Consider the following 17,247-nt stretch of genomic DNA (forward strand, 5'->3'; position numbering starts at 1 on the left):
TACTGTAGTTACAAGCCCCCGAGAGATAGGGCCGACATGAAATCCAAAATGGAAAAAAAGTTTGTAACATTTTGGTTTCCAAGGCGAATCATAAAATGACCACCCGTGGCTTCTATCCAGCTCCCTAATTTGCTGCTTTGGCCCCGGATCGCACAGCATGCCGCAGAACAGTAAATCACAATATTGTAATAGTAAAACATGAAAATTTATAGATGCAACAATTTTACAACATACCAATAGCTGGAGGGGGCTGTAAGATTACAGGTATGAGTGATGTTTACAGGCAGGAGCTGGCAGTTCTTCCATCCCCGAACACATGCTCACAGTTGTTCTGCCGTGTATAATGGAAAAAATATGTTTCCAGGGTATTTGATGCATTAGTACACTAATATAAACTTCAAGATAAACTCTAATCCAATCGCCGGACTCCTGTTCTGCTCGAGGTATGGACGGGAATTTTATGATCAACGGTGCATTTCAAAGTAAGTTTATCAGTCAAACTTTTAACTTATAAAACTAAAGCAAGTTTACAGTTTAAAGACAGCAGACGGTCAGCGTGCCATGAACCTCCCCGCAAAGTAGGATCTCACGCTAAATCTACAGTACAAGCTGGTTCTCTTCGAAACAGACTGTAGTCTTATGTGGAAGCACATTTCCAGTAATTAGGATTAAGGAGGGAAATGCAATTTCATTTAAATTTGTCTCTATTACCATATTACCAGCATCACAGCTGCCAGAAATAATGGCTGTTATTGTTTTATGAAACATGAGTAAAGCTTCGTATAGCACGGTAATTGGCTTTTTTTTTTTGTAGTTTGTTAAAATTGGCAACAGACATTATAACGCTAATGAAGTCGCAGCCCGTCTTAGTAGCTGTCATTGCACACACAGGAGCTGAGTGCTACACCAGTTGGTGTCACGTGTTCTGCGGGAACTCTAATACCTCTTTTCCACCAAAATCCCGGGTCTGACCTGGGTTTTCAGACATGGTTCCAACCCAGGTCAGACACCGTTTACACAGCACCATCGATCTGGGTTAATCTCAGGTCAGCCCTGTTCACACTGAACCCGGGTCTGCCCTGCTAAACTTGTGAGGTCATAAAAAGTGGGAGGCAACTGCTCCACAACCACCAATCAGCTCATTTTAGGCATGACCCAGGTCGGATAACCCGGGTTGCGCCGTTTACACTACATTACCCAGGTCCATCCGGGGTCTGACCCTGGTAGCTACCTGGGCTGGATTGCCGGGTCACTTTACCCGGGTTGTTTTTTTTCAGTGACCCTTTTACACTGAGCTGCGACTTGGATAGACCCAGCAATAACCCAGGTTTTTGCTCTGGTGTAAAAGGGGTATAACTGAGCATGCCCTAAAAAGGGGCTGGTGGGGACGTTCAAATGTAGGTTAAGTGCCTAAGGGCCTGTTTGTGTAATTATGTACGCCTGCAAATGGGGAAAAAGGCATATGTACGCCTGAGAAAGCTATATTATTTATGGATGACCATGGGCAGGTGCAGCATATTTACCAAATCTCCTGGAACATCTGGTAGACTCCCGAATCTCGGGTGGCCCTGCTGGAATCCAGTAAGAGCTGGCCAGTATCCTGGAATCATCTGTTGCCGCCTACTGACCAACCCAGGTGGCTCGATGACGTTATTCGTGCTGAATCATGGCCCCGACCCCCAACTTTACCAATTCGGAAATCATGGCTTTGTATAGCGGGGGAGCAGGACCACAAAGACCTGATCATAATGCCACGTCTCCCTCCAGGGAGACCCCTGCCGAGAAGACGGCAAATATGAGGTGCATATAGCCAAATAGTTGATGATGATGGTTGCCGGCCCTAGCAAAAAGCTGTGAATGGCTATTTATGAGCACTCTGCAGACTTTGATTGGTCATTTCATTGCTTGCCACTTATTACGCTTTTGTAATCCTTTTTTTTTTTTTGCCTTTGCAAAGCTGGGAGCTGTTTCTGCTGTTTTTATAGAGCGGTTTTTATAGATTAATTGATGCCCAAGTAGTGAATGTGTTTGTTATGTATCGAATCAAATGGTTGACAACAAGGGTGCAAGTGGTACATACGGTAGTTGACCAGACGCTTATGCTGCTGTGGCCAACCGGAATGCATCCCCAACTACGCAAATTGTATCTACAGCTCTGATTTGTCCGGTTGTGAAGTGCTACAGCATGTACTATAGATTACCAGTGTTATAGCATTGATTGTGTCCGCGTCTGGGCATGCATGTGCAAAAGAGCCAGTGATTTCAGTTTGGTTTTCTAGGCTGCCTTCAGTATCCATTTACTAAGCTGCAGCTCCTACAGTAGGTATTAATTGGGACACTTAGGAAAACTGCTGCTCCATAAATACGTGTTTGCACCTTGTAACTTAGTAAGACAAGAGCAGAGGACCGTCCATTATACACGTAAGACTTCAGGAACTCCACATACCATTTCTGATACCATACCATTACTATTCATTGTAAAGTACATCAACTGACTACACACAGTGGAGGCAGACATTTCATGGGTTACGCCTATATACTGTACATTAGATTGCAGCTTATAAGTTTATTAAGAACCAGTGATGTCACTAAGACATGGGACAGGAAGTGACATCACTGTCTCCTAGTTAGTTGATAGGTTTTAATTTTCTCACCTAGGGTGAAGTCCACAAAATGTCGCCTGTACTGTGTTGAAAGAGGAGCACGCACTTTGAGGGTTGTGCTGTAGCAAAATCTAATATAGTCTAATATAAATCTAGAACTGAAACCGCAAAGTGTGTTTTTGTTAGTGAAGGTTCTTGGCCTGTGTTTAATTGCATTTTTTTTTGACACCTAAAATAACACAATACGCTCTCCCTTAAGGCACAGAGTGGATTTAACCCCGGAGTGCGTGGCGAACCTGTCATTGGTTTACATCAACCGTCATGCTGCTAGTATTCAGAATGTTTGCCTATTTTGTAAGAACAATGTAGGTGTGCTTGGCCGTCCCGTTCCCTGATGTCTGTCGTATATAATGACGGCTATGAATTCACTGGAAGAGCTTTCTCTATTTATTAAAATGAAATAAAAACCTATTCTGCATAGCAGCCTGTGGAATATCTGCCTTCTTTTAACGTACATGCAGTATAATGCCGAGGCTTGTCAAACTGCCTGTGGCAGTGTGAAAAATGCCAGAAAAGGTGACAAACTCAATAAATGACACATTCCGTTAAGGTCAGACTTTTCTACACAGGTATATTTTTGTTAATTCATTTCCATTATCCAGGATAAATGGGACCCAGAGATCTCAGAGATACAGTATAGCATTGTACTGTATATGTAGTGGAGGTGTGCGCACAGATAAGGTAGGTATAGATGATACTTACCAGCAGAGATGGCAGTGCCAGTGAAACTTCCTTCTTCTGGAAACTAAACCACTGGCTCTCCCTTCCCACACTGCAGCAGAGAGGCTAGGCTCATACACAGTCAAATCACTTAACGTGACCACTTGGTCTGAGTAATCAGGCAGATTTATTATCGGCAATATAGTGACTAAGAACATCTATGTCTGAATAATAAAGTAAGCAGCAATATGCATAAACAGATGAACATGAAATACTTATCAACATTCAAATGACATGTGGTTCCACACAATCAAGATTGTGCACTGAGATGTATAAACTGCATATACCAGAATGCTCACTCATTTACTCAATATAAGCAAACTAGAAATTCCTTCATCTGAGTACTCTCTGGCTAGGTGGTCTAGCATATATTTGTAAATCCACAAAGAGTAACAATTAGCATCTAATTCTGATGTCCTGCACACACAGAAATGGAATCTTTTAGCATTCTGTCAATAATATCTCTCAGTCCTGAGTGCATACATATTTTCAGTACTTAACGTTTCACAAAGCTCAGCGCAGTGGTATATCTGGCACATCAGTCAGGGAGAGAGCAGCCTCCTCGGACCCAGCCCGGCACACAGTTGCGTGTGCTGTGCTGGGGAATGAGGCTGCTGCTGCTGAGCAGCTGCAGTCTCCGCTCCCTCCCTGCCTGGTCTGCTGCTGCGCTGCTACATAATGGCAAATGGTAGTGGGCAATAGAGAAATGCTATGGGGTAGGGGAATCTCCCTGATTCCCCCGCCCTCCCCCACTGGATCTACCCCTGCCTCTTTAAAGATGATGTATAGACTTAATTTGGGGCATTTCTCTTAAATCTTGGTAGTATTGATATAACCGATTGGTATGATCTGGGTGGTTGCGATAGGTGTTAGTGGAATGTGAAATTGAGGTTATTCCACACAGAGATCCTTATCCAGACTTGCAGGTTTATTTGTAACACCGGCGGTACAGTATGGTTGTGTATAGATGCCCTTCAATAGATGTACCTGGAAGTGACGTGAGTGGGGGCAGAAGTGCGGTTCCATGCCCATAAAGTCCACCAAAAGAAGAAACTTGTCCCCTCGCGGGCTCGTTTCGCCCACCACGCTTCGGGCACAGTGGCTTGCTTCGCTTGCCACGGGTTTATATTCTCCCTCTTTGTAAGGAATGACATTGGACAGTAACTGATGACGTCAGGGTACATCTATGGAAGGGGATCTATCCACTACTGGTACAGTATACACAAAGTATGAAGTATACACAGCGGTGGTCACAGTAATGACTATAGGCAGGTTACTAGTGTTGTTTCACCTGAGCAGCAAAGGACTCTGCATCTGCACAGTACTGTGGCACTCTACACAGTGGCGAAACCATAGACTGCGCATGCGCAGTGACGTTACAGGGTCAGAGGTTGTGGCTCCGGCTGGCTCTGAGTCCTAGTGCCCGGAGGGTATTGCAGAGAGGAGACAGTGCAGATGCACACTCATCTCTAACAGGTATCCTGTTAGCTTCCATGGACCCTTGGCGGTCACAGCACTGCCCTGCTGGACTGGACACCGTATATCTCTTCCAAACACCAGGACTCAGCTTAAACGCTTGGTGCTCCCATAGCAGTGGCTATGGCTCCACCTTGGCGTTGTTACTTTCTCCTGTCCTCTTCGCGCCAGATGCAGTGTCCTCATGGATGATCCTGAGCCACACTCACACCCGCCTATGTGCAACACTTCTGTGCTTGTCAGAGAATGAAAACGTCCCCCTTCCCGAGTGTCTTCCCTGCTCTCTACAGCGCCACCACGTGTAAACCCCAGTAATGCACTGTCCATAGCACAAAGTAATAATCCCATTTCTTAGGGGTATCACAGAAGCACTTGTGCTGGGAGTTTACAAGTTAGCTAGTAGAGAGCTCATACCTTTTGAAATTATGTGTACAACCCACATCTATATAAATTGCTCATAGAAAATCTCTTTCACACATTACAGAAGTTTACTGATAACTGGGAACAAGACTTAGGGCCCTCCGCCTTAAATGTTCAATGGACATGTTTCAAATGGCTCAGTCCTATTTAGGAAGTCTGCAAACTATACGGTGTCGCTGCCCTAATCTCCTTTCTAACATTTACCCAGGGACTTCAGTAGGGCTGTGGGGACGCTCTGCTTAAACACCTGGTGACAAAACCCTAAACTTTCCTCTTTCTTGGAAGATGTGATTACTATACACCCCCCCAATAAATAAATTATAAATCATTTAGGGTGAGGTTCTAGAAAATCCTGGTTTCTGGCTATTAAACTTGGTTGAGTTGACTGTAGCCCAATATAGAAGATATTTACATTGGCTGTGCTGATTCACTGAAGATATTCCCCGGATCCCACGATTAAGAAGCGCTTTTCCATGGTGGATATCTATGGATAAGCTCACATTATCCTAAACTGCCAATTCTTGGAATTTTGCTTATTTTGGCCAAATTGGCTGGAATAAAAGGACACTACCCCACTCTATGCACACCTCACTAGTCTATATCTGTCTGCTTCTTTCTACATAGGATCAATTAACCTAAGCATTCACTAGCTCCCCTCCTACTTCCCAGTTTTACCTATGAATCGCCCCCATCTCGCTTTTTATTTTACTTTTTCTTTCTTTTTATTTTTTATATACTTTTTCTGTGTTGTATATTGTACATATATAATACCTATAGGCATGGTTGCCTAGTACCAGCACTTGACCAAACGGCACTATTAATGTCAATTTTCATAGACCCATGTCTGTGTGTTAAGAGGTTAGCAATGTGGTGTGTTATTGGCGATATGCTCTCATTTATTGTTAGGGACATTTTCTGTGTCCCCTGTAATCTCCCTTTGGTTTTATATGGAGATGTACTGTATGTGTCATCTTTAGTTTATTTGCTGTCAATATTCTTAATAAAAACGGAAAAAAAAATTTCTTGCCATATCTTCAGACTTATAGCCCTTGCGATGCTTAGACCAATGGTGGAAGTGTTGATATAGCGTTTAGACTTAGTCGTCTGCTCCGGCTGGTTTCGCCTGTCCACATGACATCACACAAATGGGTGCTATCAGAATGTTAGTCCTCTCTGATAATTGTCTCCCATTCTAGCACAAGTGTAGCCCAGAACAGAGGCGTAACTAGGTACTTGAATGCCCCATAGCAGCTGCACCACTTGCACTTACGGTAGTTACGCCCATCGCCCAGGACCTCCGCACTGTGGACTGTTGTGCCCCTGAATTATTGACAAAAGGGCTTAAAATGTGTTTAATGGGTATTCCCATATCCCATGTGTCTGTCTGCTGATGGTGAAATAGAATATGTACATCACCTTATTGGTGTATCAAACGTTTTTCCTATCTCTTTCATTGACCTTATTTCTGTATTTTGTTTTCATTTTCCAGGTACATGTAATGGATGCAATGCAACCTTTTCGGTACTGAAAAAGAGGGTATGTTTAATTTTTATTAAATGAATGCATTATTGTACTGTGAGCTAAAAGAGAATTCTTTTGTTATCGTCTGTGTAGATGTGTCCACATGCATCTATACTCTGTGCGCTACAAGTCGCGTTACGCATAAAGCGTGAGCGCCGTGCGTCCTTTCCTGCACCTTATTCCCTTTAAATTGCGTCTTATTCTCAAAGTGATGTGAATCGGAGGCACAAGCAGCCTCTATGCTGTGTGTGACTGCGGTTATATCTGCATGCGAAATGCTGTGTTACACTGTCAGCGGCTGTCACACTGTAATGTAACATTTTGCATGCAGATGCAGTCGCACACAGAAAATAGGCATGCCGTTAACCTTTTAATCAGCAGAAGCTGCTCGTGCATCCTATTCGCATCACTTTTCGAATATGACGCATTTTAAGGCAAAAAGCTGCAGGAAACAATGCTCGGCGCTGCAGAGTAGAAGGGCTGTTTAACACGCGAGGAGGCTACATGTATGTGGACACATCTGTATACCTATCTTGTCACAATATATAGATGTGTACACATACATCTTACCTCCGGGTTAAACTCTGTTGCGCCGATCATATTTTTTTGCGACTTTTACCTTCAAACGCGTCTTATTTGCAAAGCGATACAAATAGGACACACAAGCAGCTTCTGCTGATTAGAATGATATGCGGCATGCATATGTTCTGTGTGCGACTGCCGGTGTATCTGCATGCGAAATGCTACGTTACAGTGTTACAGCTGCTGTGTCAATGTAACGTAGCATTTCACATGCAGATACACCCACCGTTGCACATAGGCATGCCGCATATCATTCTAATCGGCAGAGTCTGCTTGTGTGTCGGATTCACATCTCTTTGTGAATAAGAAGCATTTGAAGGTAGCAAGTCACACGAAAAGACGCTTAGCGCTACCAAGTCACGCTACGGCATATCACGACTAGAAGGGCTGTTTAACCTGCAAGGAAGTAAGATGTATGAGAACACATCTGTACCCATGTAATACTCTATGATGACTGTCTGCGTTCCGCGCTCCGGAACCATTTTAGCGCCCATAGAAATAATAATAATAATGGCATGTCACTACAGTGTAATATGTATACGAGCTGTGTATGGCACAGTCCAGGGGCGTAACTAGGTATTTGAAGGCCCCATAGCAAAAGTATGTACCAACCAATGGTGAAAAATTTATATAACACATACACCTTTGACAAGGAAGATGCCCCCCTCTGCTCTACGCCCCATAGCAGCTGCACCTATGGTAGTTATGCCCCTCGTACAGTCCTTACAATGGATATGAAAGAATTGGATGGATTGGCTTTTGCCTTTTTTCTGTTCTACTCGATTGTATAATTCCATTGTTTCAGTTAGTACTATCTATGACCTGTTATATATATTATGGTCTTCTGTACATTCGTTGCCTATGGGTGCAGTTCTTCCTTTTTATACTACCAGTTATGTAGCAAGGGGAGCGTTATAGTGTTGACATTATGCAATGCCCGTTAATGCAAATTAAGAAAATATACATGGTATAAAAAAGTGAGCACTGTTATTTGTGGGAGACAAACCCCATCCCCGCTACTATATAACTGTTACAGTAACTTTTTAATTGAATGCATCAACCTGAAATTAATATCGCTGTCGTCATTTGAAGTTGACCCTGACCTTGGTTCTTCCATCTCTCTGTATTACAGAGAAGCTGCAGTAACTGCGGGAATAGCTTCTGTTCCAGGTGCTGTTCTTATAAAGTCCTGAAATCGGTTATGGGCGCCACAGGTGGGTACTACCAACCGTATGGTTATGTTTCCGGCACGCAGTCATCTTCTGTTACTGTCTTCATAATCACAGCCGGCAAGTTTCTGAAAATCTGTGCATGCCTACTACAAGAATCACCGGCACTATGGTGACCATGCCATTCTACCGGAGACAGGCAAATGCACACTACAGGGCACCTGAGCCGGCAAGACTGGGGAGGGGAGAACTGCACATGCCCACCCCCCTCTACTCTTGAACCTCCTCTGCAACTAGTGTGTATTAGATATTCGATGTATGACTCCTGAAATGTGCTTCCCATTAAGACACCAGGAGCGTCTGATAAAAAAAACACTGAGTGGGTTTTGTTTGAAAACAAACCCCTCTTTCTATTACTATAACAGTGTTACCATCTTCTGTTTGTGTGTAAGCTGTCATTGTGATGTGCATAGTATAGCAAATACAATACTAACACTACATACGTATATTTATTTCATTCCAGCACCAGATGCACAGAGGGAAACTGTATTTGTTTGTGCACCCTGCAACCAGGCATTAAGCAAATAGGACTGGAAAATTCTCTGGGGAAGCGTCAAACCCAACCTATTTCCTCAATCCGGAGACCGTTTTAAAAAAATAACTGTAGACTATAGAGATGACATCTGTGAGTGTAGTAGCCCACAAACTCCCCGCATCATACGTAGCTGTAACATGCCATGTTTTGTACACAGTCTGTATATCTATATAGGTGTATATACTAGATGCCCAGGACTCGCAGTCATTTTCTAAAAAAAAAAAAAAAGACAAAGAAAAAAAAATAATTTAAATAGACCTAAGATTATTACAGTTTAGTACTTGAAAAAACCAACTTGTTAATCTAGGAAAAAAAACAAATCACAAAATCATTACGGTTTTTAGTGGCACACCCCCGGGGAGTGAGGACACCTGGCTTTGTGGCACATCGACTTAGACAGGCGGGATTATTCATTGGACGCCGAAAAAGGGAATTACTGATAGTCGCCATAGGCCAGTATTGGCCAGAGGCAATGATGAAGTCCAGCTCCTGAGTTTAGCGACGAGTTCACTTCCGCAGCTAGTGGAGTGCTAGAGACTACAGCCGGGCACAATGTGCTGTATCGTACTGTGGCCTCGTCTGCACACTCAGAACAGTCTCGTCGGACAGTAGGTGTTATGCAGAAATTCTCTAGATGTATAACGGCTGTACCGGCCACGGATTGTGACCTGTAATTATCAAGAGGCTCTCACTAGTCTGGATTCTGCTATGCAGGAAGATATTACACTGTTTTTGTGTTATTTTGTACATACAACTTTTATTGACATTATAAAGGGTGACTCTAGCTCATTTTTTTTTTTTTTTTTTTTTATTGCTGTCGCCCAACATCCTCATGCCTATCCCCACCAGTGCTGCAATGTATCTCATACGTTCTCTCAAAATGCAGAGGAAAGTGGAAATTCCTGGCACGTAAACACTGTGGTTCTGCTAGTTTTTAACCATTCAATCTTTTTTTTTTTTTTTCCCTTCAATGTACTGTATGTTATCGCTCAGTCTTATATATGTTGCGCAATGTGTTTTTTTTCTTCTACAGCTATAATTAATAACCACCAAATCATCACCTTCAAGCAAGGAATAGTAACAGTTATTGGGCTATGTGCAATGGTTGCTGGGAGAAAACAAAAAACAATACTACATTATCTTCATTACACAATTAGGATTGTTAGAATTTTTTTGACCCGAATGTATAGATTAAATGCCATGACACTCCCCTCTATGACTGGTCGGTGTGTTAGCTTGCCTTGACAAGACTGTGTGTGTGTGTGTGCCAAATATAGGCATACAACACGAATATTTACGCACAATGGGCCTGATTCAGAGCCGTTCGCTATTTGCGGTCGTTCGTTCAAAAACAAGGGGTGGCTATTCAAATGATCCGTTCGCAAATTGCAGTCTGTTCACACCTCTAAGTCTGAACGAGCGTGCAAAACATACGCTCGTTTATTTGTTAAAAACGCCCCCTGGCCGCTCGCACCATACGTCATGTCCGCTATTTATTAGATTAATCGAGTACATTGACCAGCGTATGAACTGCTCGCTATTCTTGTGGTTGGTTTTTTCAACCGCTATTTTGCGAGCAGTTCTGAGTTTAAAAAACCAAGTGACGTGGTCAATGACGCTGCTGTATTAATTATGCTCTCCCTTAAAACGCCCGTTTTGACCTTTAAGCACGCCTGCGTTCGAATTCCACTCCCCCGTTTACAAGCACCTTCCCCTGTTACCACCCACATACGCCTCATTCTGTCACTCAAAATAGCAGGCACTCGCTATATAGCGTACAAACGATTTTCGGCCGCACTGACTGGTTCGCGCATGCGTACTAAAAACCGTACGCATGCGCAGATGTGCGAACATCGCTCGGAACGAGCGTACTGCCGCTAGCGAGCGGCTCTGAATGAGGGCCAATGTACACAAAGTACTACACTGGATATTAATGGTTTCGCAAAGAACACAAGAAATCCTTGTTCATGCCATAGATTAGGTACATCCGTGTGCTTATTATATATGCTGTATGTTTGTTTCTATACGCAAGAAAATATATATAAACACAGCGGTTGCAAAGCTGTATGTATGTATGCAAACAGCATCAGCATTAAGCAGATTGTTCTCATGGATTTTATGCTAGACCGATTCCTTCATTTAATTTATGCTGAATAAAATAGATTGAGCGTTAGTTAACGAGCAGTCCATACATCCACACCTACCATAGAGACCAAACTCGCCCGATAGTCTTCCCCCCTGATCGTCCCAGTATTTACCTATTGCTGCTACACTTATTAATAATCGGGAGAAAAAAGGCGCCTTTCTCATGAAATTATTAATTCAACAAAGGTAAACGCATTACGGAAATAAGTGTCGAGGCTTTGAGACGAGCCGCGGGAGTAAAGGGGTCAGTTTATAAGATTGGGTTTAATTATCTGGCACGGCTCTCTTTACATAAAGAAAAGTAATGTGTTGTAATCGCTGTTTGCTCTCTCTCTCATGCTCTCTGGAAATTAGATTTAAAAATTAAATATTATAGGAAAAAAACCATCGTTCATAATTGCACTGTAAAGCAGCCCTTTGAGGGCGAGATCTCATTAGATTAAGGTTCTTAGCTGTCTCTTATCCAGAATTTAGGCGGAAGTGCTTGTTATTACATGTCCAACTCTGAATCCAATTAAATGAATGAAAATTAAGTAGCGCCTACAAGGCTTCTCAAAAATGCTGGATCACCTGGAAAAATATAAAAGGGGAGATGTAGCAAGCCTTGGAGAGAGATAAAGTGGAGTAGTTGCCCAAAGCAGGCAATCTGTTTTGGTCAGAGATTATTTATCGTCTCATGGCAATGTGTTTTGGTTTTCTAATGTTGACAGTCGATGTGGCCCTTTAAAGGTTTTTTGGTGGCCCCCTGCATTGGTGAGAATAGTTTTCGTATCTTATGTATTTTTTTCTTTGAATAGTATATGGTCCAAAAACTTGTATTCGTATAAGTGAGTGTTTTTGAGCAAACTTTTTTTTTTTTTTTATTATTATTATTATTACTACTAAACTTTTTTTTTTTTTGGTGGGGATAGTTTCAACAGGAACCTGCAACAAGCGTTCCTATAAAGTTGCCCATTCATAATACAGCGAGTCAGATGTACTTTCCGCAAAGATCGAGTCTTCTCTCTTCTGTTTATGTATGAGCTTTTTTTTTCTGTTTGTTATATTTGTTCTAACAGTCCCTAGTGAGCATTTTTAAAAGAATTTGATAGATGTTTTCTTATTTATTATATTTATTGCAAAATATTTTAGTTTCAGTATAGTAGATGGCGCGGATCATACTGTACCTTTTTGGTGGAAACCAAATATTTTTATTACTGTATGTCAGTACTGACTGTTTTTGTTAACGTTTTATGTCTACCGAGAAACGGGCATTACTCACAGAAATGACGGGGTAAATCCATGTCTTGTCTTCAGATTTTATATTTGTATGGCAGTGGCAATTTTTGTGAAAGGAGAAAGGGAGGGGGGTGTTTATCTGAAAATGTTTTTGTTCTAAGTCAAGAGTTCTCACACACACCACTTCCCAGCACCACTTAATCAGGTCGTGTTTCCAGGATTTTCATGTGTTGGCAAATAATTAAATAAAAGATGTTTAAGTACTGACCAGATGAATTGCCATGCTTCTGTCATGTGCACACAGTACAGCCATGGCCAAAAGTTTTGAGAATGACACAAGTATTGGTTTTCACAAAGTTTGCTGCTTCAGTGTTTTTAGAACTTTTTGTCAGATGTTACTATGGTATACTGAAGTAAAATTACAGCATTTCATAAGTGTCAAAGGCTTTTATTGACAATTATATTAAGTTTATCCAAAGAGTCAATATTTTTAGTGTTGACCATTCTTATTCAAGACCTCTGCAATTCGCCCTGGCATGCTGTCAATCAACTTCTGGGCCACATACTGACTGATGGCCGCCCATTCTTGCCTAATCAATGCTTGGAGTTTGTCAGAATTTGTGGGTTTTTGTTTGTCCACCCGCCTCTTGAGGATTGACCACGAGTTCTCAATGGGATTAAGGTCTGGGGAGTTTCCTGGCCATGGACCCAAAGTTATGATGTTTTGTTCCCCGAGTCACTAAGTTATCACTTTTGCCTTATGGCAAGGTGCTCCATCATTCTGGAAAAGGCATTGTTCTTCGCCAAACTGTTGGGAGAAGTTGCTCTTGGAGTATGTTTTGGTAACATTTTTTATTCATGGCTGTGTTCTTAGGCAAAATTGTGAGTGAGCTCACTCCCTTGGCTGAGAAGCAACCCCACACATGAATGGTCTCAGGATGTTTTATTTGCGATTGGAAACTCAGCAGCGCTCTCACACAGGCCTATAACACGCCCATAAAACAGCCCCTTTTTGCAATTAATTTAGGTCGCCACCCATCTCCACCCTGATACGCCCAGGGATCGCAAACTCATATGCAATTGCAAACGGCATAAGACATTTAGGTCCGCATGTGCACTGTAAGGGATTGCTGGACTTTTTTCACATGCACAGTTGCCAAACATTGCTCAACTGCGTAAACATCGGTGCTGTGTGGACAGTTAAGGATTCCCAAGCTTTTCACGCATGCACAGTATCAAAACTTAGCTCAACTGCATAAAACTCAGAACTGCGTCCATCTCTGAATCGGCCCACAGATAAGAAGGCAGCCTATGTACTCACTACTAGTTACATCTATGCGGTCTTGTGAACATTGGATCAGCTTGCAAGATGGCGGCTTCCACTGTGGGAGGGGTTTTGTACACTTTAACATGTACATGAGTAATTATAGACCATGTACAGAAGCATTCACTATTCTCAACACAATTCACTTGGTTATTGCTTTCGTAAAACGGCTTTGGCAAGATGGCCATTTACAGACACTTCCCATTGGACACCAAAGTGGTTTTAAAAATGAATTTCCCACTCATTACATGTCCCTGTGGGACTCCCTTTGTCTGTGCCGGAACCATGGCCATGGCGGAGCACCGTGTTCCACTTCCCCTGACTTAATTTGCCAGTGCTTGGACATTTCAACATCCAAACACAGTAACAATGCAAGTTAAAAAAAAAAGTCGAAATGAGTCGATAATACGGTTTATGTGCAGTGCTGTTGTGCTCCTCTTCACCTGCCGTGACAGCGAGATAAATGGCAGCGATATGACTCATATCTGTCTTCAAATTTGGTCAGAGTTTAGTTCTTACCAGTGATGACATCACCGTAGTGGACTGTGGAATGGGTGTGGCCACTGGTGACAAAACTCCCTACACTAGGCAGAGAGGGTGAACTTGCCCATCGCAGGTAATTGTGGTAGCTCTTTTGGGGGGGCTGCCAGCTTTTGAAAATGTGCCCAATTTCCAGCATCTGGGTGAAACCTAACCTTTCTGAGCACTAGTGGCACTAGAGCTAACTACAGCTGTTCCCAATACTAATAATAGATCCCAAAAAAATCAGTAAATGGAGTCACTAATGTAAACTGAAACACCGGATACAAGTGGTGTCTTCATATCATTTTTCCTTGTTTAATGTTAAAGAAAGCACAAGCAGTAAACAGGTAGGGTTGAATGTAATAGCCTGCAAGTTGCAGGCAGCTGCGAGATTTCTGCGATTTAGCCCCTAGATTTCAAACGGCAGGAATGTAAAAGGCAAAACCAGGTTGGTGCTGCCTTATAAATGAGTGCAGCTAAATCTCCATAATCTCACGGGTTCCTGTAACTCGCAGGCTATTATTTACCGCATAGTGTGTTCATTTTCGCTAATTGATACATTAACTGGACCTCGCCCGGTTTTCTATTGTGTTGACTAAGATGTAAGGTACACTTGTGGGATATGTAAGTATTTTGTTCCGTCTGTCTGTCTTTTTTTGTAAGCTGGAGGAGATTCTACACTTCGTTCATTTGCTCCAACATAAACGCATTTCACAAGTAGGGGTTGTAGAGCATATACTGTAATATAAGACACTTGTTTTCTATGCTCCATTCATTCCCATCTGCCTGTCACTGTAATATTGCCCTGTCTGATGTTAGCCTAACAAGACGTAACCCATGTTTTTTTTTTTTTCAAGATTTCTAGAATTATGTCTTTGTTTTGTTTTTCCTGATGAGTTAACTGCACATTTTGTTATTTCTATACTGCCCCGCTCTCATTGGGAATATGTACAAATAATGAATAAATTATATATATAAAAGTAACTGGTGTTTCTCTCCTTACGCGTTTCGCCCATGGCAGTTTTGAGTCGATCACTGAAACTCCTCTCGGATAGGTGTGTATAATCGCGACACACAAAACTCCTCTCTACGTACTCGCAGGCTTTCGCGATGTATTTATTGCATGTTGAAACATGAGTACTTCAACCTGATCTGCGTGGTGTTTATTAAGGACTTAATATGCATTTAGATGTGTTTTCAATCATCCATTGCCATGATAGGTGCACATTTGCTGAATCTATCCCTGTTTTTCTACATATACAAATTGAACATTAAAATTCCTCTTTCTGAGGGCCTCTTTTATCCACAAGGGATATTCTTGTTATGAGAAGTTAGTTACTAAATGGTATTGAAACCAATCAGCTCCTAACTGTCAAGTGTTTGAAAAATGACAGTTAGGAGCTGATTGGTTGGAGCATCCTTTAAGATTAGTAACGAATGATAACAAGACTATCACTCATTGATAAATGTGGCCCTGGGTGTTAAATGCAATTCTTACCACCTTTCAGGGCTTTCAAAGTTATATTGGGATGCAGTCACCATGTTGACATTCAAAGTGTCGGCAATCATAATATCGACCGTTCTATGTGGATATTGTTGAAATGTGAACATCTGCAAAACATCGACATGTTCACAATGCTGACATTTGACAGGGAGCGGAGGGTTAGGCTCTAGGGGAAGGATTGGAATACTTACCTACCCTCCAGGAACAGCCAGGAGGTTTTCCAGTAACCCGGAAAGATGGACAAGTCTCCCGGGTGCTGGGGCCACCCAGCCACCCACTATCACAGTGAAGTGAAATTCACAGTGACGCAATTCATGTTGAAGGGTTAGCATTGCTCACCGCCCCATCACAACCAGAAGTCGCCATCACCTGGACGCCGGAATACTTCACCAGAGCCGTGGAGATTTGCTATCAGGAAAGTCTGCGACACACTGTTAAGTCGACATTCTAATCATGTTGACATAAGTGTAGACAAAATAAACCCAGCCTTCTAAACAAGTATATTTTAATTAAATTAATTAAACATATACAGACCTAAGACCTGCTCATGTCAGATCCCAATTTAGGCCCTATTCAATGAGCGGCAATCATCACTAATTATGGTTAGCCAGCATTGCACTATTATCTGTATACCTATAAGCGGTGCAGTGGTGGTCGTGAGGTTCAGAAGATACGGTTGGAACACTGGGGGTCATTCAGACCCGCTCGCGAGCGCAGGACTCTCGTAAGCGGGTCGATGTTGCCCCACTGCGCATGCGCACAACGGAGGGAGCTCCGTCATGCGCATGCGCGAGACCCAGATAGCGACGGGCTTTCCGTCGCGCTGGGTCTCGCACCAAAGGGGGCGTGCTATTGATGTTGATTGACAGCACGCCCCCTTTGGTGGGCGTGCCGGGGGCGTGGCTGCCAGACGGAGGCGTTCCCATGGAACGCCTACCATCTGAAGCCGGCCCCACTGACATCACTAGTGATGTCAGTGGGAGTGATTTTGGCTCTGATAGAGCCAAAATCACTCCAGGGCTTGCGGCAGCGAGACCCTACCGCAGGGTCTCCATCGCAAGCCCGATGGTCGCGATGGTCTTGACCATCGCGACCATCATCATGGACGCTTGCATAAGCTGTGGGTGGTCACCCACAGCTATGCGAGCGTCCAGGAGGACGCTCCATTTTCATGGAGGAGGCCCCTGATTCAGAGCGAGCGCTCTGGTCAGAGCGTTCAGCTCTGAATCAGGCCCACTGGCAGCTCGCACCCACTACTGCTACCCGCTAATTTAATAATTCATTCCTCCCTTACCCTGGTAGAGAGGGTACTGCTGAGACAATAGGAGCTAGAAAGGCAGTTTAGTGTGCAGAGGGAGTAGTAAGAGGTGGGGGGAAATATGGGATAT

The 17,247-nt window shown here is 42.9% G+C and overlaps 1 protein-coding gene across 3 annotated transcripts in view; it reads left to right on the forward strand.

The window, feature by feature from the left end:
- The window catches only part of ZFYVE27 (zinc finger FYVE-type containing 27), a 97,921-nt gene extending 82,582 nt beyond the window's left edge, over positions 1 to 15,339 (forward strand). For all 3 annotated transcript variants that reach the window (XM_088482749.1, XM_088482747.1, XM_088482748.1), the window contains 3 exons: positions 6,769 to 6,815; positions 8,515 to 8,596; positions 9,075 to 15,339. In XM_088482749.1, the coding sequence (XP_088338875.1) occupies positions 6,769 to 6,815; positions 8,515 to 8,596; positions 9,075 to 9,139 (194 nt within the window). In that variant the 3' untranslated portion in view covers positions 9,140 to 15,339. The remainder of the gene's footprint in view (positions 1 to 6,768; positions 6,816 to 8,514; positions 8,597 to 9,074) is intronic.
- Positions 15,340 to 17,247: the final 1,908 nt, after the last annotated feature.

This window comes from Taudactylus pleione, unplaced genomic scaffold (assembly GCF_031769625.1).
Source record: "Taudactylus pleione unplaced genomic scaffold, aTauple2 ptg000292l, whole genome shotgun sequence".
Taxonomy (NCBI): domain Eukaryota; kingdom Metazoa; phylum Chordata; class Amphibia; order Anura; family Myobatrachidae; genus Taudactylus; species Taudactylus pleione.